Source organism: Tinamus guttatus, unplaced genomic scaffold, assembly GCF_059628265.1.
Source record: "Tinamus guttatus ecotype Peru unplaced genomic scaffold, ASM5962826v1 Tinamus_guttatus_pri_ptg000213l, whole genome shotgun sequence".
NCBI classification, from domain to species: Eukaryota; Metazoa; Chordata; class Aves; order Tinamiformes; family Tinamidae; genus Tinamus; species Tinamus guttatus.
Window position 1 is genome coordinate 8040289 of NW_028288747.1, and position 21454 is coordinate 8061742.

The following is a 21454-nucleotide window of genomic DNA, read 5'->3' on the forward strand; positions in this document are numbered from 1 at the left end:
AGAATAAGAGCAGCAAAAGGTCCTCCCATTTGCTACTGTCTTTACAACAACTATATATTTTATAGCATTGCCTATTCTGATCATATCCATACCTGAGAATCTACTTAGAATCCAGCTGGGTCAGCAAATCTTCCAAAGATTAAATTCTATATAATTGTTAAATTTGTTAAGTTTCAGCATTTCCATGAAACTTAAATAAATCCAAGATTTGCTTCACTGCAGTGGCACCGGACATTTTTCCATTTAAAAGTGTGCCTACAGCAGCTATCTCACTGAAACATTAAAGAGCCTACTAAATAACAAACTGAAACAAAAGTAAATCAAGTTGCTTCTGTCCCCAGTCAAGGCTGAAGAGACTTAAACATCACTCACTCAGGTCTTCAAAAGTTAAGTTATTCAGTATTCTTTTAATTGAGTCTGTTAGAACTCCTTTTTTAACATTTACTTGTGTGGTGATTTTTTTTCCTTTTTAATAAAAAGCGTAATAGTTTTCCTGTAGAACAAATAGTTCTCTGGAATGTTCTACGTTAAAAGAAAAATAAAATATTAATCTTATTTGCCTAATCTAATCTAATCTTTCTCCAATTAGTTTTATTTTGTCTTTGATACACATTCCTTGGCAAAAAGTGACAGCAGCTGGATATCTAGCTAACTACCTTTAAAAAAAATCATTTAAGACATTGTTTTATTATTAACTTGTGTTGAGTCACAGATACGTTTTGTAACAAAATTGCTTAAAGAAATATCCAATCAGAGTCTTAAAAGGCATCAGAACAGAGTCTACTTTTACCTCCCTCTACTGTGGAGGTGAAACTTTGTAGGAGTATTTCTGAATGAGAACTACCAAGACTAAAGCGTAAAATACTGTTCTACAGTAGAATAAGGAAGGACAAGTCCTGGAAGCCTTTCTTAAAATGGCCCATATGTACAGTACAATGACAGATTTTTTTTTTTTAAGCACCTCTTGTCTGGCCCTCCAGTAGGAGATAACTATTTTTGTTGTCTGTGTGTTCTATTTAATGAGGTGATGGTGACGGGCTGGCGGTGTATTATCTAAACTAGTAAAAGGTTACGTCTTCCCCCACCCTTGCATAACTACCACAACCTGATAATAACACAGTGAAAGATTACAAAAGCATTTCTCTTGTTTAGTTAGATATGCCAAAGGAAAAATAAGGTATGAAGAAAGCAAGCTTGAAAAATAAACCACACCTTAAAGATATAAAAATGACCATACTGGGTCACACAACATCCAAATAGGCAAAGCATTTCCAACAGTGGAGAGAGATGAATGCCCAGAGAATAAGAACAAGGTGAAAATACAGTCCTATTTCTCTTGGAAGAATCTTCCACATTCCAGACATCTGCATCTCTGGGATTTCCCAACTCAGCAGTGATGTTTTTGCATAATGGATTCTTTTCTGTGAGTTTGCCTAAATGCTCTCTGAACCCATCCTCACTATGCCATGCCAAAGGTACTTGATAGACAGGAGATTCGCTTTCAACCTGCAACCTACTGCTAGCTATCTAACAACAAGTTAAAAGTCTGTTGTGTTGCATCTAATGAAATGCTTCAGTGTCTATCTACAACTTTGTAAAACATAAGCATCAAGAAAACTTTTATCTAGTCCTAGACAAAAACTTCTGGGCATGTGGAAGTGCTCAGTTTCCGAGAGAAACCTAAGAATACAGGGCAACTGTGAAGGCAGAAAACAGCACATATGACAAAAATCAGCAGATAGTAAAGGATTACGGGGACAATAAGAGCTGTTAACATACAGAGCAGGCTCTGAAGATATGTAGTAATTAAAGGCAGATTTCTACATCAGTGGGAGCAGTGGAAAACAGCAGGCTTTATTTATCCACCCTGTCTTTACTCCCTGTTTTCTTCCAATATTTTGAAGGGAAGATGATGGGGGGAAAAAAATAAATGTACTGAGACTTGTTGTAAAATCACTATCTGTTCTGTTCTTACACATTGAGAATTACGAAAGTTAGATGATTGTGGCTGACAATGCTATCGGAACCAGTAAAATGAATGTTAATGTACAAACCTTCATAAGTTTAGTAGCAACAGTGGAGAGAAATTGGTTTTCAGTTCTGCCTATTTTTAATTGTTCCTGAGGAGGACAATGTTATCATCTTATTCCAGCTTTTTAAGCAAGTTCCGTGAATGCTTGAACACTGTTTTATTCTTCTGTTCCATTTCCACAGGTAATCTAATTTGAATTGCAAAATAAACTGCTGTTCTCTCCAGTGATGGCTCATAATATTTATTTTAAGAGTTTTATTTCTATCAGGATTTTCTGCTTTTCTCCCCAGTATTTCAATAAGGGCCAGCTCACATTCACCATGTTTAAAACAGACATGCCATTTCTGGTTCAAGTATTTTATCTTATCTAGACATCATCCAAGTTCTCATTATGGCCATCTCTTTTGCTCTTTACTTAAAAATGTGCACTTCCTAACTTAGGCAGACTACATTTTGTGGATAATTACTATAGATATTAGAAGGTAAAAGATACTATATTTCCTATCCCTCCACATATAAAATACACACTTATTCTTACTTATTTTTCAGTTACTTTGCCATAGTTTTCTTTGGCTTTAGAAACTGAGGATGCACTGCAGATGAGTTGGGACAAAGCAAGGGAAGGTAAATCCATACATCTCTGGCTATCTGCAGCCATAGCACCTCTGCCTAGTGCCCTCTTGATGGCTTTTAGGTGTCATTCCCTAGCTTGTGGGACAAGAAACACAGCTGAAGACACCTACAGCTTCGCTCCTTCCGGGACCACCATGGATTCACAGACGTGTAAGTCTTCCCTGGAAGGTGTTAGAGCAGCTGCTGTCTTTGAGATTTCAGGAGTTACAGTCTTTTCATTAAAAAAGGCATCTGTGCTGTGAACACCACAGCACTCTCACAACAGACTCCGCGCTTTCATTACAGGCTGACGCACATCCAGAAGCCCGATGTTTCTGTCACAGAAATGCACGACTACCACTTAGCTAAAGTGAAGTAACTCGGGCGCTTTGCGAGCAGTACCGGGCTCGCTATCTCCCGCTCGCAGAAAGGATGAGATTTACTGCAGCAGCCGCCTGCCACCGCGTGCCACATCCACGGCAGCCCAGAAAAATGAAACCAGCGCACCCACGCGCGTGCAGGACACGCACTGGGAAAAAGCGAGAGATCAGCTAGGTCCAACGGATAAATAAATACAGCATCTTAACCTTGGAAATTCCATGAGATGAAATCCTAAAAACAAAAAAGCCGAAGGGACCGGCCCCTCTCCCTCCGCGCCCCCGAGCCCCGCGGCGCCGTTAACGGCCCGGCCGGCGCCACAGCGGCCGCCGGGTCCCCGCGCGGCTCCCTCGCGTGACGCCCCGCCCCACGCGCGGCCGTCGGGGCGCGCGCACGGGCCGCTGTTTTGTAACCTCCTTCCGCGGCGGGCGCGCCCGCCCCCGGCGCCGCCCCGGCCCCGCCGCCCGCCGCCAATGCGGGGCCGGCGCGGCGGTCCCGTGACGCCGCGTTTTATGTAAGGCGGCGGCAACGGCGGCAACGGCAACGGCGGAGCGCGCGCGGCAACGGCAACGGCGGAGCGCGCGCGGCAACGGCGGCGGCTCCGCGGCGACGCTTGAAAGGAGCAGCGCGGGGCGCCGCCGCCTCGAGGGGTGACCGTTGCGCCGGGCCGCGCGCGACAAGGGGGCGCCGCCGCCGCCCGCCTGTCCCGCGGCGGGAGCGCCACACCCCCCCGGCCGCCCATGGCCTCCTCGCCCGTGGCCGTGGGCGCCGAGCCGGAGGCGGGGGGCAGCGCGAGGCTCGGCGAGGAGGGCGGCCGCCTGAAGGAGGCAGCGGCGGCGGCGGCGGGGCCCTCGCTGGCCGCGCTCTGCCTCGGCCCCCTGGCCGGGCCGCGGCGCCTCGGGCCGCTCGTGGACTGCCTGGCGCTCAACTACCGCCTGCGGCACGGGCCGGCGCGGGTCCGCGGCGCTTCCTCGGCGGAGGGCGGCGGGCCGCTGCGCTGCTGCGGCTGCCGGCGCTTCCTCGGCGAGCCGGTCACGGCGGCGTGCGGCCACAGCTACTGCCGCCGCTGCCTGCGCGGGGAGCTGCGCGCCCGCTGCCGCCGCTGCCGCGAGCGGCTGCCGCCCGCCGCGCCGCTCCGCACGAGCGTCGTGCTGCGGCGCCTGGCCGAGAAGTGGTTCCCGCGCGAGTGCCAGCGGGCGCGGAGCGGCGCGCGCCTCGAGGAGCTGCTGGCGCAGGGCCGCCACGGCGAGGCGCTGGGCGCCGCCAGCCACGCGCTGCGCGCCGGTAAGGCCCGCGGGGGGCCGGGGCGGTCGCGCGGGTGGGCGGGGGCCGGGCGGGAGCGGTGCCGCGTTGAGCGCCGTCCCCGCGGGGACAGCGTTCTCCCCCGCGTGGAGCGTCGCGTCGCGCCGGGCCCGGTTGCATAAGCGGGCGGCACGGCGGGGACAGGTTGTGTAACGCGGTGACATCACGCGGGGAGTGGCCGGTTTTGTAACGGAGCCGCCGCCGGGGGTCCCCGCGGGGCGCGTCCCGCGTGGGGGCGGGTGCGCCGGGGCTGCGGGCAGAGCCCCGGGCGGCCCCTGCTCCTCGGCGCCTCGTGTTGCGCGGGGCCGCCTCGGCGCTGCCCGCACACGTAGGAATCGGTGTTTTTGTAAGTTCAAATACACTGCGCGTTGAACCCTTTTTTGCCAGCTCTATTGAAAAACAAAAGCTGGCAAAAGTCTAATCTTTCCCATCCCTTCTTGGGATCGGGGGATATGTCAGATTTGGTTCCTGAATAAACTGTTTTCAATATGGGTGAGATTAAATCTCAGGTATTTTTTTTTAGTTGCCAGGATGCTTGCAGTACATAGGGTAGATGGGACCTGAGAAAGTGTCTGAACTATTTTTAGCCTTGCAACTGCAAGAAGTAGCTTATTTTTCTCTTACAGCATTGACTCGTACAGGTCACATGGAGATGGAGTCAAAGCTCAGTGGTTTTCAGGATGCAAAGTGATGAACCCCTTCCTGGTCAAAGGCTTATATGGAATCTGTTCCATGGTTCAAGATTGTTTTTGAAGGAATAAGAGAACTGATACAATACTGATCAGGACACTGCTTAATTTATTAAAGCAACTATCCTTTTTATGGGCTTAGCAATACTGGCTAATGGCTTTATATTCCATAGGGAAATACTTTTGAAGTTACATATTGAGAAGTTACATTGATTAAAATATTATTTGTGGGGATGAAATGCAATAGTTTAAAGGCAGTCTGTTGAATTTAAATCCAAATATAGCCTGCCTTTAGTCAAGTACCCTGAAAGACACAGCTAATACTATTGAGGAAATGGGCTTGGGAGTGAACATAGAGGTCTCCAGTCCAACCCCCTGCTCAAGAAAGAGTAGACACTGTAGTTTGCTTAAAGCTTTTTCCAGCTGAGTCCTGAAAACCTCCAAGGATGGAGGTATTCTGACATGGAGAGACTGTGTTTTCAAAAGTATGAAGCTTACAAATTAAATTTTTCTTGCAGAAGTGGGCAGGTAAATTTAGGTGTTGTTTAGACCCAATTTATATGCATTGATTATTCATTGGCAGTGTTTGTTTGTAGCAACAGGGTTGGGGTCCTAATTAAATTATTTCATGTGGCCCTTCATTTTGCACCAGTTGCATTGGATCCATGCTTCATTCTTTGAAAAACAAAGGGACAAACTGCCCGCTCTTGATTTGAACTGATGCTGTTGTCTTCAAAGTGCCCCTTGCCTTCCCTGCAGGAAACAAGGCTCGGAGATTCCCGGTCTTGTCTGACATGTAGCAGAGGTCTGGAAAAAGATGAACTTCCCCTGATTATGTGCAAATGAGTAGCTTGTTAGAGGATGAAGTCCCACATTGATGTAACCTCTGGAGAAAGGGCTTTCTGTGAACACCAAACAGTCAGATAGAGAAAACCACTGTCTGAAGAGCATGAGCAGAGCTTCTGTCCTCTGAGGCAGTAATAGTCACAAAATAGGGAGCAGGCTTCAGAGATCTTCTAGTTGCAGAACTGCATGTTTATTTGAAATTAGACAGATGGTTTCCCAAATTTCTGCTAGTATGTATTTTCTTATATCTAACATAGAAGAAAAAAAATCAGTTTGGCAATGTTTGTACTCAAAAGAAAGTTGTCAGCTCAAAACATCAGAACAATTCTTGAGTAGCTTCAGTTAATGAAACATTGTCAGTTTTGATTTTCTTAACCATTTCTTCTCCACTAAGATCTTTTACATTGTGGATCTAAATCCAAAAAAGTACTGGGGAATATGTGGTGCTAGTGACCAGTCTGGCTTCCTGCTGAAGCAGATTTACGTATAAATCAAGTTAATGGTGGGAATTTTGAAAGGTAGACTAGATGCTTAGAATAGTCTAAGTCACTGAAATATTTAAATTATTTTTATCCTCTGCAAAGTCTTGCCAAAACAAACTTAACTGTTTAATTTGAGTAGCTGTTTACATCAGTTCTATGTTCAACTTGTTATCTCTTACGATCCTTTCAGTGGAAGGCACAGATGTACTAAAAAAAATGAGGGAAGTATCTACTGACTTTTCCAAGTAAAAACTATTAGGTGTATTTGTTTTTTTTTTTTAAAAAAAAAAACATTATTTTAATGGCATGTAGGTAGCTACATTTGCAGTGCAGTTGCTTTATTGCAAGTGCAAAATGCTGTACTCGGGACACGCGCTAATGGTTTCCCAGGGCAGAAGTTCTGCTAGTTGAAGTCCCTGCAGCAGGGCTGCCAGCTGCTGCTAATGGCCTTCTGGTGTTGCTTCTCTTTGTCAGACAACACAGTGATAGTGATTTCTGATCCTTATCAGACGACATCACTGTAAAAATACCAACACTGTATCTGGAAGGGGTTGAGCATTAGAAAATCAAATGCTAGCCTAAACAAAATCCAAAGTTTGAAAGCAAACTTTTTAGAATTCAGACTTTACAAGTGAGATGAGTTCCTGGGTTTATGTGGCTTTAAGCAGATGTGCTGTAAAACCGGAATCTATTCAGTCAATTCCTGTCATGGAAGTATGGAACTGTAGTTTAGTCTGTCAGTCTCACATAAATACATATATATATTTTTAATGTATTTTCTTGTTGCCCTCAGAAACACTAGAGGATTTGATAGCTGATCTTTCGAGCTAAAGACATGAGTTTAGAATTACTTCTTTTCATTCAAATGTTTAAAGGGGGTAGAAGGAGCAAATTATATGGCAGTTGTATTGAGAATATGGCACAGAAAACTGTATTCATGGTTATGATTTATATAGTTATAAAAGCATATGTAATTAAAAATACAGACTTCTGAATTATTAAAAATGCTACTTACTTCTTTCTACAGATTCTGGTGACTTGATGTTAAGAATTTACAGAGCTGAGTCATATGCTGGCCTCCGAGAGTATAAAGCAGCCATAGAAGATCTAAATTTTGTTATTTCTAAAATGCCAAATTGGCCAGAGGTAAGTTGATATGAAGTTTTCATTTTTCAAAATCTTTCTTTGTGAAATTAATAAATTCAAAATTATAGTTGCATCAAATTAAGGAATTTGGTCAGTTAATTTGTATAAAAACTTTAAAATATTATCTGAACGCTTGATTTAAGAAAACAATAAATCTAGGAAGACATGCAGAGTACTAAAAAGTATATTAAAACAGTTCATTTTCCGAGACAGACTATTATTAAGTGCAGCAAGTTAGAGAGCGGAGCAAGTTGATCAATATTATGCATCTATTACAGGAGTGTTATTTGTCTTTTAGTCTTTAGCTTCCTGTTCCAGGCTAAGTGCGGTCTGTTTGTTTAATGCAAAAAGGCAAACTAATCCACCTGGAGCTGCTTAGCTTGTATCAAAAACATCAAGTGTTTTTATTTTTAGTTCATACCACAACACAAGAAAGTGCCTATTGACAAAGGGTGAAGTGGTGTAGAACTGATGGTTTAGGAAACGTGATGCAGTATTTTGTGCTGCTCACAGTTACTTGATAGCTATTCTTTATTCCTTTGTAGGAAGAAAATGTTTATGTGTTCTTTTAGGAAAACTTATCAAACACTTACAAACTTCAGCTTAATATTACCAGCTGGGTGAGTGGCTGACTGAAGTTGTGCATTTGGTCTCAGTTGCTTAAAGGTGAAACTGCCGGGGCCTGTACAGTTGACAGGTTGATGCAGATAGTATGAGACTGCTCAAAACTCCGTTACCCGTTACTGCTTTCAGAGTTCTGTGCTTCTCAAAAGAGTTATAGTTTGACATTATTTCCCAAAGTCAAAGCACTTTCAGTATTATATGTTTCTTAGGAACATCATGTGAAATCAGTGAGTGCTGATAGCAGCCAGGGTTAGAATTCTGGCTCTATGTTAATAAAACTTGAGAAGTGATATATGTGTTGATTTGATGAAAGAGTGTATTATATAAATAGGAAATTATTATTGAAAAATAAATTTTTAAAAAATGTTACCAAAGAATGAAATATTTGGCACAAATACTAAGTACTTTTGCAATAGTATTGGTTAAAAATAAAAATGTTCGGGCTCCAGTACTAAGTTGGAGTAGTTTGTGCTGACATAGTCTGCACCATCTGCCTTTATTTTGTTGTTGCTTTGGGTTTTTTGTTTTGGTTTGTTTTTTGGGGGGGGTGGGGGAGGGGGAAGGAAGAGGAGAACTTCTTGCACGTTTTGATAAGGCCACTGCTGCTGTAGCTTGGGAAGTTTCTTTCTCTTGAAAGGCCCAGAGAACTTAGTGGGAACTGAGCTTTGCAAATAGTTCAGGCAGCTGCGGAGTCTCTTAATTGTAAGACACTGCTCATGGCAGCACAGTGGCCAGACCTCCCTGAGGAAGGGGAGATAATAAGAGTAACTGCTTCTGCTTGGTTCTTCTGTGGTCAACACTTACGTGATTTCTTCACGTTTAGAAGAGGTTCCTGCTTTTCTCTTTGCATGTCAGCATTGGTGGTATTGTTTACTCTTCTATGTCTGGAAGGAAACCTTGTCTCTCTTGACAGAGCTCAGTTTGATAGATTCCCTTAACGATTCCTGCCTCTCTAGGAAGATGAGCACTCTCTAAGAGGAGAATTTGCACACTTTCCTTCTTCGGGGTACAGCTTATTGAAATTGCCTTCATGCATCAGGAGAAATGCATGCCCTCATCTGACAACCTTGTTTAAAAGACTGCCATTAATATGGGGAATTATTCTGTAGAAACTGTGTTGAATTTATTTTAAATTCAGTTTTCTGGTCCATTGTCCACCCTACAACTGTATTGCTTTTATCTAACTCTTATCTATTACTGTGAATGCCACTTTTAAAAAATTGAAATGAATTGGATAAGGGACTTCTTAATTGTAACATCCTATAATGTATAGGTTCAACGTTCAGTGGTGTTTTCTCCTTTTTTTTGTTTTTTTAGAAGAAAATAGTAAACCATTTTGTTTTCTAACTGGTTCCTAGCATTCAGGGATTAAATAATTGCAAAAGCACGTTGTTCTGTATTGAAGATGTGTGTTAAAATGCATGTAAGGGATGCCTGGCAGTATGGTTGGTTCTGTCTATAGTTAATTCTTTTCCTTCAGACCAGAACTATGACACTTTTGATGACACAGGGCAAAAAGGGTATCCTGGGTAAGCTGTCATGCAGGGAAGTGTGATAAATTCCATGGTATGTTCCTCTTCCCTCCTCCAAAGGCTTATGGAAAGGAGAAATTAAGGCCTTGTGTCAATTAAATGCTTGTCAGGATTTTAATCCTTTGTGTAATCAAAACAAATTCACTGAAAGGAGGTTGATGCCAGCCCATCCCAGAGCTCTTTTAAGATAATACAGGGAACTGAAGTTAGAGAAGGCCCGTGGATGTTCCACATTCTGCACAGCTGAGGTTGCTGAGGGGTATGTTCTCTTTGTACCCGAGGCTTCTAATTCTGGTTCCGTGTAATGCCTGTGAGTTGAAAACTGAAGTTCTTTATACTCTCTACAAATGTCCTGTTATCTGTTTCTCAGGTCTACTTCCGAAAAGGAAAAGTGCTGCGTGAATCTGGCTTTGTAGCTGATGCCTTACAATTATTTCTACAATGCTTAGCCCTTGATGAGGATTTTCTTCCAGCCAAGCTAGAAGTAGAGAAGGTAATTTGATAGATCAAACTGGATTACTCTCTCTGTCTTGATTCCTTTATGAGGCTCTCCTTATGGCAGATTTTGATTACCTGGTGTCTTCCTCAGTGCATACAGAGGAGGTTCTGGTGGCTTTTAGATTACTTCCTTTCAAGATGTGTTGAATTGTGTTGAGTGGGTTTTACTGGTGCACAAATTCTAAATACACATGTTCCAAAGTACTTGTGCTTTTAAAGTTACTAAAGGAAAATACAGAAATTTGGAAAGCAGACAGCATTCTTAGATAGTGCAAACAGAAGTCTATGCTCGAAACATAATTGCTTTTATTTAATAATAAAAAATTACATTGAAAAATCTTCATTATATTGAATTGACAATGGCTAACTCTGAAGAGGTGATTCCCTTCTAATGCAAAAGATTTTTAGATAAACCTCTGCTTAGCTATATAGCTTTGTAGCTTTTTGCCTGTTCTCAACTGTTCTCAGCTGTTACGTAGTAAAAGTCTGTTCATGAGGATAACCTTCTGTAAATTAAATTCTTATTTTTCATATATAGCTTAAAAATAAAACTATAGCTAGATTCCTTTTCATTATTATGAACACTTGGTGGTTTATATTCTAGACTTTGCGTGATGTGCTGTCACCAGAAAATTTAGGAGAGCGCCTGAAGGAATCTGCTTGGAATTCACCACATGTTCGAAATAAACCTTTTATACTTGGTTCTGAAATGACTGAGTCTTGCTGCAATTTACAACTTTGTCGTGAGCAGGTAACAAAAACTACAGGATAACTTTTTTCTTTCACTAATATGTACAAATAAGCTCCAATACCTTCGTTTGTCATACTTATTTTTGAACCTAAATGCTGATGTAATTAGCTATGCTGGACAGAAATGTATTCTAGGAGTAATGTGCTTTCATTTGGAGCATTAGGCTCTCATTTCGGTAAACTACTTACTGAGATATGATATTAGGCACTGCAAAATAAAACTAAATTACAGATTTTTCTTCTTTGAAGCAGATGGAGGCTTTTGATTTGTTAAAGATGAACAAATTTGGAGTACTATCCTGACTTGTCAGATTCCTCTTGTTAGCTAACTGCAGATGCCAATTTGGCTTATGTTTCCTCACATGTTTGTGTCTTATGCTTATGTTACTCCATATGTATAGTTCAGCTTATCTTATTTTTACAGAGTTTAGGAGAATCAGCAATACTGCAGCCTATCAGTGGAAGCCTAAATCGTGCACAATCTGCCCATGCTCTTAACTCAGCAAAAGACCTTTCCAGAGAAGATGGTTTAAAGAGAGTGTCTTCTGAACCCTTTCTCTGTGGTCAAGAAAAAGGTGCTTTGTTGAAAAGAAAGCTTTCCTTTTCAGAGCAAGATACAGTTGTATTTGAAGATGGAAGAAATAAACACAAAAAGCAAGGAGGTAAACAGTAATTAAATTTGAAATTTAAAGTATTTATTGTGTTGTGCATTTCTTTGAAGTACTATTTTGGTTTTTCTTTTCCTCAGAAAACACAAAAAGGGACACAACACTGGCTTATGGAGCCATTCCAGGAAATTTGATTGATGTGTCAGATTTTGAGTGCTCTTTGTGCATGAGGTAATATGTTTTCTTTGATCCAGTATTTTAACTATAGATATTTGGCCACATATCTTTTACATATGTAAACAGAGACATTTATGGGTTGCATGAGTCCTAATGCCAATTAAGAATAATTTTCAGCCTTTTTCCATCCCAACAGTTAAATGCTTATTTAAAGTGTCTCTTGTTGTAATGTTGTATAATGCAGCATTATTTTAATCAAGTTGCTTTAAGTTAAATCCAATAGTGTTAACCGGCAACAGTGTCTTGCAATTAAATATTTGTCTTGCTTCAGTTGCTAAAACACTATTTAACATTTTTATTTTAAGAAGGCTAATGCTTAGATAAATTGTCTCTGATTCTGTGAGCTGTCCAGGAAATGTAGATATTTCAAAATGTCAGCCTCCCTAAATGCAGTAGAAGTATTTGAAAGCTCTTACTGAGCTGTCCTTGTCTGCAGAATAAATGTCTTAAAATATTTTATCTATGTTAAATTGGATGTAATTTTGGAAATGGTACATTTATTACTATTGCAACAATATAGCTTAAAGAATCACTTGATCTTGTGTATTCTGAATGTAACGGGATCAAAAATCTTTATATATTGGGATAAATGATTGAATATTTTGGATGCTGAAGTATGTTGAGATGGATTAGAAAGCAAGAAAATTAGGGGTGCAGTGTTAGAAGGGAAGCAAGCTGTCACAGAGGGAAAAACTTGAAGAGACACGAAGTTATTTTTCTTTGCTTCCTTATGCAATTTCTTACTACTTTTTTTTTTTTTTTTACGATTTAATGAAGTTATCAGTGACTTTTAGCCAAATGCAACCTTGTCATGTTTTAATGAAATTAACGTTATTTTTTGATAATTTGTTTCAGGCTGTTCTTTGAGCCAGTGACAACCCCTTGTGGACATACCTTTTGCAAAGGCTGCTTGGAACGGTGTTTAGACCATGCTCCGCAGTGTCCCCTCTGCAAGGAGAGTTTGAAGGAGGTACTGCTTCCCAGGGAAACTGCTCGAGACAAATACCTTATTGGCTGCTTCACTTAAAAGCAACAACTTGGATTCATTTGAGTTATGGATTACTACTAAAAGGGGAAAAAATTGAGGCAGACTTTGTCAAAACAAGCTGATCAGGTTTGCCTTAGGACCTTAGGGGTTTTGTGTTTCAGGCATCATCTACTTTGTTGGTGTCACCAATTTTAAGTGTTTGCAAACTTTCTTACCTGTAAAGATGGTAATTTCTGTAAACTTTCCTTTTTATTCCCTTTTTTTTTTCCTCTACATGGCTATATAATCTGTGAAGTCATTTGTTTTTCTATGCTTACTAGAAAAAAAGAAACTTAAGAGTCTGACAACTCCTGTATCTAATTAAGATCTAAAAGAAAGAACTTTCAAATATTAGAGTAATATAATCCATTAATCCATGAAATGTAAGAGGCTCAAAGCTGTAGCTTTTCATGAGTTTAAAACTCTCCTTAGCATATTTCTTGTACCATTGTTTTAATTGAAAGCTACATCTTTTCTTAAGTTTTGTGTTAGTATATAAGAAATAATAATACATTTTTAAACCATTTTTCCAGTACCTGGCAAGCAGGAGATACTGTATCACAGAACTGCTAGAAGAATTAATAATGAAATACCTGTCTGATGAGTTATGCGAGAGAAAAAGAATTCATGAGGAAGAAACTGCTGAGCACTCAAAGTAAGCTTGCTGTCTTTATCTAGAAAGCTTGAGAGATAAGTATGGAAATCATTTTTAGAAATGTTTTATCATTTTTGTGGCTATTAATAATGGCACATTATAGACTTCTGAAGGCATGTAAATTTACGTGGAAGGCAGCAAATTAAATACCTGATAATGTTTTAATGCTAACGTGTTTGTATGGATCTGCTACTGTGGACTGCATACTTAATGAAAAGCTTGGAGAAAATCCATTTTGTTTTTCAATGTTTTGGCCCTACTTCAGACACTTGCCAGGTAAATATCATACCCTGGCTTTCATCTCCTGACCTGGGAGGCCATCCTTGAAAATAATCCAAGTAATGGCTTAGTAACAATGTTATCACTGCTGCTTGCCTTTTTTTTTTTTTTTGATTTTTTTTTTTTTGATTTTGGGAAAGTAATGCACATAAGAGCATAATGATTGTGTGTGTATCAAATTAAAACCAAAACCCCATGCAGTCATTTACTAACTAGATACCTCTTTGTTATTAGAGTTATTGTGCATTATGTATTCCAATCAGTACACAGGTGTTCACTGTTATTGCTTGTAATATGGCTTTTTATTGTTTATGGAACTTGCTATAATTTACTTTTACCCTGTGGTACAGGTACTTCACTACCTCAGACTTAATAAACATAATACAAAAATGTGCTGTCTTGGTATATAGTTCAGCGATTGCATTTTAAGCCACCTGTTTCTCTTCTTGTTCACTGAAGCTTGACCAAGAATGTTCCAATGTTTGTTTGCACTATGGCATATCCTACTGTGCCTTGCCCTCTACATGTGTTTGAGCCACGATACCGGCTGATGATTCGCAGGAGTATGGAAACTGGGACTAAGCAGTTTGGGATGTGCATAAGTGACTCTCAGAATGGGTAGGTTTGCATCATTGTACCACGCTCCTGCTCTGCTTCTTTTAATTTTTTTTTTTTTTTTAAATCCTCATTGGAATGTGTAGTTGTGTTAGTGCCAAGGTGTTTTTTCTAGTTTTGCAGATTACGGGTGTATGCTGCAAATTAGGCATGTTCATTTTCTACCTGATGGACGATCCGTTGTTGATACAGTTGGTGGAAAGAGATTTAGAGTTTTACGAAGAGGGATGAAAGATGGTTATTGCACTGCAGACATTGAATATTTGGAAGATGTTAAGGTATACAGAATGCTTTCCATATACTTACTAGTATTAGTTAATATCTGAAGATTTATGCCTGATATGTTCTGGAGGATTCTGTTTCAGATGGTTAGGTACCACCGGAAGACAGGGTCCCAGCATCTGGAAGAAATGAAAATTTTATTACAAAATAATAAAATACAATGCTTCTTTTCATTTTCTTTATTTAAAGAGGTAAAATTATTTCAACAGTAGTTTATGAAGCTATAACTACTTGGATATATCTAATTTTATATATTAGATAAAATATTTTGGTGACTTCAGAAAGAAGGCAGTTTGGATCCTGTTAGGAGTGACTTTATATTTGGAGTACTGGCTGGGGGGGTGGGTTGGCTTTTATTTATTTATTTATTTATTGAGTTTCAAAGCAATGGAGTTCTCATTAGAAGTTCTTTGATTTTTTTTTTTTTTTAACATGTCTTGAGTAAAGCAGGATCTCCTCTTGTGTTTATGTACTCCACTTGGTTTTTGTTTTTGCTTTCTTTCCTACCTTAATCCAAATGCCTTCAGGTTTAAAGGGATACACTTTTTGTTAATGTCATAGGGCATATTTACTGTCCAGTCATTACCAATCAAGGTTGAAGAAGAATGTGGGAATCTTTTCTATTAAAACAATTGAAATGAAACGTGATGTGGGAGGGGGGTTTTTGCTTGTTTGTTTTTTAGCTTAAACATTTTACTAATTAGCTGTTTATCCATAATATATTCTTAACGTTCCTCCTTTAGGTTGCTAATGAAGAAGAGCTAAAGAAACTGAGAGAACTTCACAATTTTGTTTACAATCAGGCTTGTAGTTGGTTCCAAAACTTAAGAAACAAATTCCGCACTCAAATTCTTCAACATTTTGGGCCAATGCCTGATAGGGAAGAAAATATACAGGTGAGACATCATTCAATATCAGTTTTGATTTGCTTAGTTCCAAAAATAAACATCCGGCTAACTGCTTAAAAATAGTTTTCCTTCACCTTAGAAGCCAGTAGAGCTACATTGTGTTTCTGCTCGAGCCATGTCTCCGGAGGAGCAATAAATGCAATTCTGTTACTGTTCAACAGTTTCGGCAGGCAAAGATGTTAAGCTTCTTGGTAGATAAAGAGAGCAAGCTGGCTAATTTGAGCTAAGCTTGAGTATCAGCAGCATTTTAAACTGCTGGTTTGTGTAAAGCCATCAGAATTGAAATGGAAAAAGCTGAAGTATATTCTCTCATATGAAACACGTAGGTAAAGAGGTGATACAAATAAGTCCTTCCTCCCTTCCAGACTAGTGCCATTAACTGCAGCTGTTAGAATTTGACAATTACTTGCCTTAAACTTAAGGACTTTGTTGTAGCAAATCAGGAAAGATTATTGTAAGCAATTAGTGAGGATGGTGAAAATCCTGAGAGTGGAGGCTGGAAAAAGATATCACACAGGGAGCTCCACTTAGAAAGGATGCTGTGAAAGCCATTGTAAAGCAAATATTAGGTTTCAATATTCAAGCCTCACGAATACCATGACAAGCAATGGATTTAATTTGTGTCTGGATTAGTTATTAGATGACTGTCCTATGCTTAGCCATCCTTTCCTGAGAGAGCTGTGAACTTCCTTCCTTATCTTCTTTTTTCAAAAAACAAAAGAAACCCCCAAAAACCAGCATACACACCAATTACCTTCCCCCTAGCCTAGGCTTCCATCCAGTTCTGGAAGCCTAGAAGATATTCTAGAACTCTGATCCTTCTGAGTTGAAGGATCCAAGTATGTCTTCATGATCCCTCTGATCCTATAGATTAGGGATTCTGTAGCCGCTATCAAATTTAAGCCTTTATTTCTTTGACAACCTTGTCTTTTGATAACTTTATCATCTTAGTCAACTGTAGTGCACTAGTTACAAATAACTACCTTATCCTTTATTTTTAGGCAATGCCCAATGGTCCTGCTTGGTGTTGGTGGCTTCTAGCTGTTCTCCCGGTAGATCCCAGATACCAGCTCTCAGTTCTCTCTATGATGTCTTTAAAAGACCGTCTGATAAAAATCCAGCATATACTCACGTATTTTTCTAGAGACCAGTCCAAATGACTAACCGCCCGAGTCTTCCTGAGAAGCTCTTCTCTTCTGGTTGTAGTAGCAGCTGGAATTTTTGCTGCCTTTGCACATCTAGCGCTGGTTTGAGGCGTGTAACATGGATCTGCTTCTCCCTTGCCCCCAACTTCCTGAACCACTTGGTTCCCTGAATGCACTTCAACTACGAGAGGAGACCACTGAGAATTGCACAAAGTCAATCCAGCCAGATATGTTTTTCACATTATCTATGTTACAATTTGCACTATGTAGAAGAAAACATTTTGAGACTTGATGATTTTAGCCACTGACTTTTTAAAGCTGTGGGAAGTGCAGGACTTAAGGCTGACAGCCCAAGTTTACAACACTGAAGAGGTATTAAAGGTTTTGCAAATAACTTTGCCTCGTACAATTGTTCTGTTGCTATTTGCACAATTGAAACATAGTATTGAATGTCACTGTTGGATATTACTGCTCATGTTGAATTGTATTGACCATGAAGATGGCACAGGTTTTTTAAGTTATCTTGTAAATGTATGTTATCACAAAGCAGGTGACACTTTAAACTGTGTGCTGAACTGAGAGCCAATTGTAAGGAACAGATGCAAAAAAAAAAACACAAAAAAAGGTACTTCTGTCTAAAAATATTTAAACTGTGAATATGGTTTACATACTTAGATCTGTATATGTTAAAAAGGAAACTGAAAACTAAACCTCAGTACCAGTTATTTTTACTAAGCTTTTCAAGCTGTCTGTTCTTCCAGAGCACACACTTAGTGTATTAGAGCCTTTAAGGAAAAACTTTAGAGTGTGTGTGTGTGTATATTGGGGATTGTGCATCCAGGATTTAAAGCTTAAAGTTTTCTTTGGACTTTTTAAGTTGGTGCAACTGTGAGTTCTATGCCTTATTCATATCAATAGTAGAGCACACTGCAGTGGCAAGGTTAGCATCATGCTGCCAGTAGGTACTTTTTGTAATTAAAAGTTTGCATATTTGTGAATATGTCTGATACTGGCTTTCTTGTATGTAAATCATTTGTAAAGTATTTCTTAAATCTTGCTTTTGCTAATATATTTAATTTTCAATAAAAGCTAAAAGTTTGTAATATTTTTAACTTTACCAGGAACTAAAAATAACTTTCATTTCCCATATGCTTCTATTTGGGGATCTTAATTAAAGCCAGAAGCAGCTGCTTAACCTAGATCAAGGCTGTGGGCACTTCCTGATTTCAGTGGTATGTACACAACCCCCTCGGACTATCGCAGTTGTCTGATAATTGGTCAGACACATTTGTTGCTTCGGTCCTATTTTTGTTTCTCCTGTCTTTACATTCAGGTGGCTTGAGGTAAGGTGTTTGCCTTTCACAAAACTTCTCTGGGAAACTGTCCTTGCAGAACAGTTAAGCATTTGCCAGGCTTGATAATCACATCCCTGACTTGTTCCTATCTGGAGTCTAAGGCCTTAGGTATTACAGGCAATTCAAAGTCTGGATTATTTTTAGAGCTGGTTTCTAGCCAAGGTAAACATTCCCCCTTACTATTTAAGGTATGAGTAAAGTCCTGGGTTAATGTTTGGGAACCATTGGCCTCACAGGAGTAAAAGAGAGGAGATCCTCCACTTTTCTGGTCCAGCATGTTAACAAAATTAGAAACTTCATCGTGGTGCGACTGTGATCACCTTAAATGATCAAGTGACAGGATTTTGGTTTTTTTTTTTTTTTTTCTTGGCAGGGAAAGGGCAGTTGCAATATCCCTGTAGCCAGGCTTGTGATATCTGGCTAATGTTGTGATAGATGCTTTTTCCTTGGTAAAAGCTTTAATTTTGGAATGGAATATTCCCGAGTCTGCTTGAAGATACTTATTTTACCTTTTTAAATAAAAATTAATTAACTATAAGCACAGATAAGAAAGTATCAGTTGGTTGGGATGGTTCTGTGAATATAGAAGTTCTGCCTCTAGTGTAGAATACCCTTAAGACAAATAAAAATTCTGTGATTATTACTGCATTATGACTAAGTACTACTGTCCAATAATTATCCCACACAAATGATCGTTACAGCAGCACTTGGGAATGATATGACATTGTGTGTGGAGAGGAAAGAGCTTGAGTTGGGATTCTCCGGGTTGGTTTTGCGGGTAAGACTTTATCACTTCGTGCAGTCGGAATGGGACAGAACAGCAACTGCATTTTGGCATAGATATTTTGTTACATATCCGGCAGAGAGAAACCACGCTACACTTTGTACATAGCATTTTGAATTGTTGGGTGCTCTTTGATAGCTATTTTACACTTCCATACCCACAAGAAGTGTGTATTTGACTAATCCATTTGGACAGTGCTTCTGAAACAGTCCTGTCATTGTTAGAATATACTTTATTCTTTTGCCCCGTTGAGCTGTACACTGATATAGCTGTAGTAACTATTTCATATAACTGGCTTGAGGAAGAAGATGAAATGATAGGGGCTGTGCAAGATATTGTCAGTGACTTGAGACAAAAGTGAGCTTTGTCTCAGTTGATACTTGGACAGGAGCCTGTCTGTGAACTTTCCTAATGCGCGAGAGGGAAGAGCTTTCCTAGTTACCCTGTGGCTGCAATGTTGTCCCTGTGGATGCAGTGGCTCCTTCCGTCTCAGATTAGCTCGCCTGCCTCACCACGAAGCGCACTCCCCTTCTCTGCTGTGTAGATTCTGCTCTCATGTTCTTCCTTCCCTCATTCTTCTTTGATTCTTGAACCATACGAATGCCCAAACGTGCTCTGCTTATGCCTGGTCTTTCTGTATGAAGAAGGATGCTGTTCTCTGCCCCCCGCCAACTTGATGGCATCTCTAACCTATTGCCTTTGCTAGATTAAAATTGGGTATTTGAATGTTTAGAATTCCTGTAGAAGACGATTAATTTCTTTTGTATAATGATCTGTTGAAAGGAGTTGAACTTGATGCTTGATACTCTCAAGCAGCTGTTGAGCTTTTAACAACTCACGTGCTGGTCTGCTTTTCTCCCACGCTGTTATCTGCCCTGGGAGGGTGTCTGTCATCAGGACAGGAAAAGCTACTACGATTGAATCTTCTTGTACTGTGACTTCTGTGAGGAGTTTGTGCAAATACTGATTCCTTCTCCAAGAAGTTTTGGGCTTTACCTTCTATTGGAAACCATGTATCTTCTGCTTCTCTGTGTCTGCACTTCCAACACTTACCAGGGCATACTTCATGGAATTAAATACTCCACCAAGCTCCCACTATTGTTATTAAGTCTTATGCAGTAGATCTGGGTGCGTAGTTGTGGTCTGGCTGTGTTTGCATACACAGGGAATAAACTGAAACAGCACCAAAAGGGGAAATTGAGATCTCTCCAACTGCCAGTGGTGGTTGAAGGCATTCCTTTAGGAAGGGAGACAAAAGGAGGGGTTTTGTCGTTTCTGCCTGGGTTACTGTTCTCACTGACACAGTCTTTCTCTTTCATAATGATTTTGAGTGAATGGTTTTGCTCTGGGAATGCACTTAAGTCTGTGTGGCCTGATGAGGCTTAGATGAATAAGGAGCTTAGGTATTTTGTCTGTCAAGAGCTAAGAGGTTTCAGTATAAGCACAACGGCAGTCCCTGAAGGGGGAAGGATTTTTATGGCCAAAAATATAAACCTAGGGGCTTTCAGTCTTTCTCATCTCAAGTAGCAATTGCACAAGGATTTGGAGGGTCTGAGTTCTGGATGCAACTACTTAAGCCTGAAAGTATAAGGGATAGAGATAAGTATAAGTATAAAGTATAAAAGTATAAAGATAAAGTATAAGTATAGAGATGTTTATGAAGATGTACTGTGATGTGCAATAGAGATATTTCAACTTTGCGGGAAGCTCTATGAAATTTTAATTTTCTCCTTTTGTACTAGAAACATGTTGATTATTCAAAAAAAATTATACCTCATTTTTAGCTGAAACCAGAACTTCAGTTTCTCATTCTTAAGTGGAAGCCTGGGGAAGTCTGAATGGGCAGGTAGGCTCTGAAAAGGGCTCCTGTTGGGCTCCAGTCACCCCACCCTGCTGCAGTCACAAGAAATAAGCAACTCTGATCTTAATTTAAAAACTAAAGACTTCCTTTTCACTCTATTCCACTGCTGAAAAGCAATGAAAGCAATCATAGCTGTAAGAAAAGGTTCAAATGCCCCCTCTAGTGGGGGAAGAACTGCATGTTTTGGACAAGGAATTACAAAGATCTTTGAAGTTTCTCTTAAAAAAAAAAAAACAGGGACTGCCTTACTATTAAATACTAAATCACATCCTTTCCTAAGACCTCATTTAACCTCTCTATATCCTCATCTTTGTGAGGATGAAAGCACAAAAAAAAAAAAAAAATAGGGGCAATTTTTGGAACTGGAGGGAAAAAGGAAATGCTATACAAGTGATTCCTGCCTGAAGAAGTGCTTGGGTTACTGCCACAGGGTAGTAAATGGAGTGCTGATCTGAGGGGAAGCATTTTCCTTCCATAGCAAAAAGTTTGGGGGAAAAAAAAGCTTCCCATTACACGCAACAAAACAGCTGTTCTGCATCAATGTTGCGTTTGGGGCAACTTTATAAAGTTCTTGCACCTCTGACAGATTTGCAGGTTTTTTTTTTTTTTTTTTTTTTTTTGCTGCTCCTGGCAATGGACATTAGTGATGCATGTTCCAATGCATTAGTGATGCATGTTCTAAATTCCTGTTCTTTGTGAGACCTGGCTTGGAGTTGAAGAGTATTTTTGTCTTGCCAGACTGCAGAGAGCAGCACTGCAAGCTGAAGCGTTCCCTTCCCCGCACAAGCAAAGCGGCGAGGACGCTGG

General features: G+C 40.3%; 1 protein-coding gene across 1 annotated transcript; it reads left to right on the top strand.

Moving 5' to 3' along the window:
* The first annotated feature begins 3762 nt into the window (after positions 1-3762).
* On the top strand, positions 3763-17750 carry LONRF1 (LON peptidase N-terminal domain and ring finger 1). The gene is made up of 12 exons (XM_088524682.1): positions 3763-4306; positions 7369-7487; positions 10014-10136; positions 10746-10892; positions 11316-11553; positions 11640-11730; positions 12592-12706; positions 13297-13418; positions 14157-14315; positions 14428-14590; positions 15338-15490; positions 16504-17750. The coding sequence occupies exons 1-12, from the start codon at positions 3763-3765 to the stop codon at positions 16660-16662; spliced, it is 2133 nt and encodes a 710-aa protein (XP_088380808.1). The 3' UTR covers positions 16663-17750.
* The last annotated feature ends 3704 nt before the right edge of the window (positions 17751-21454 follow it).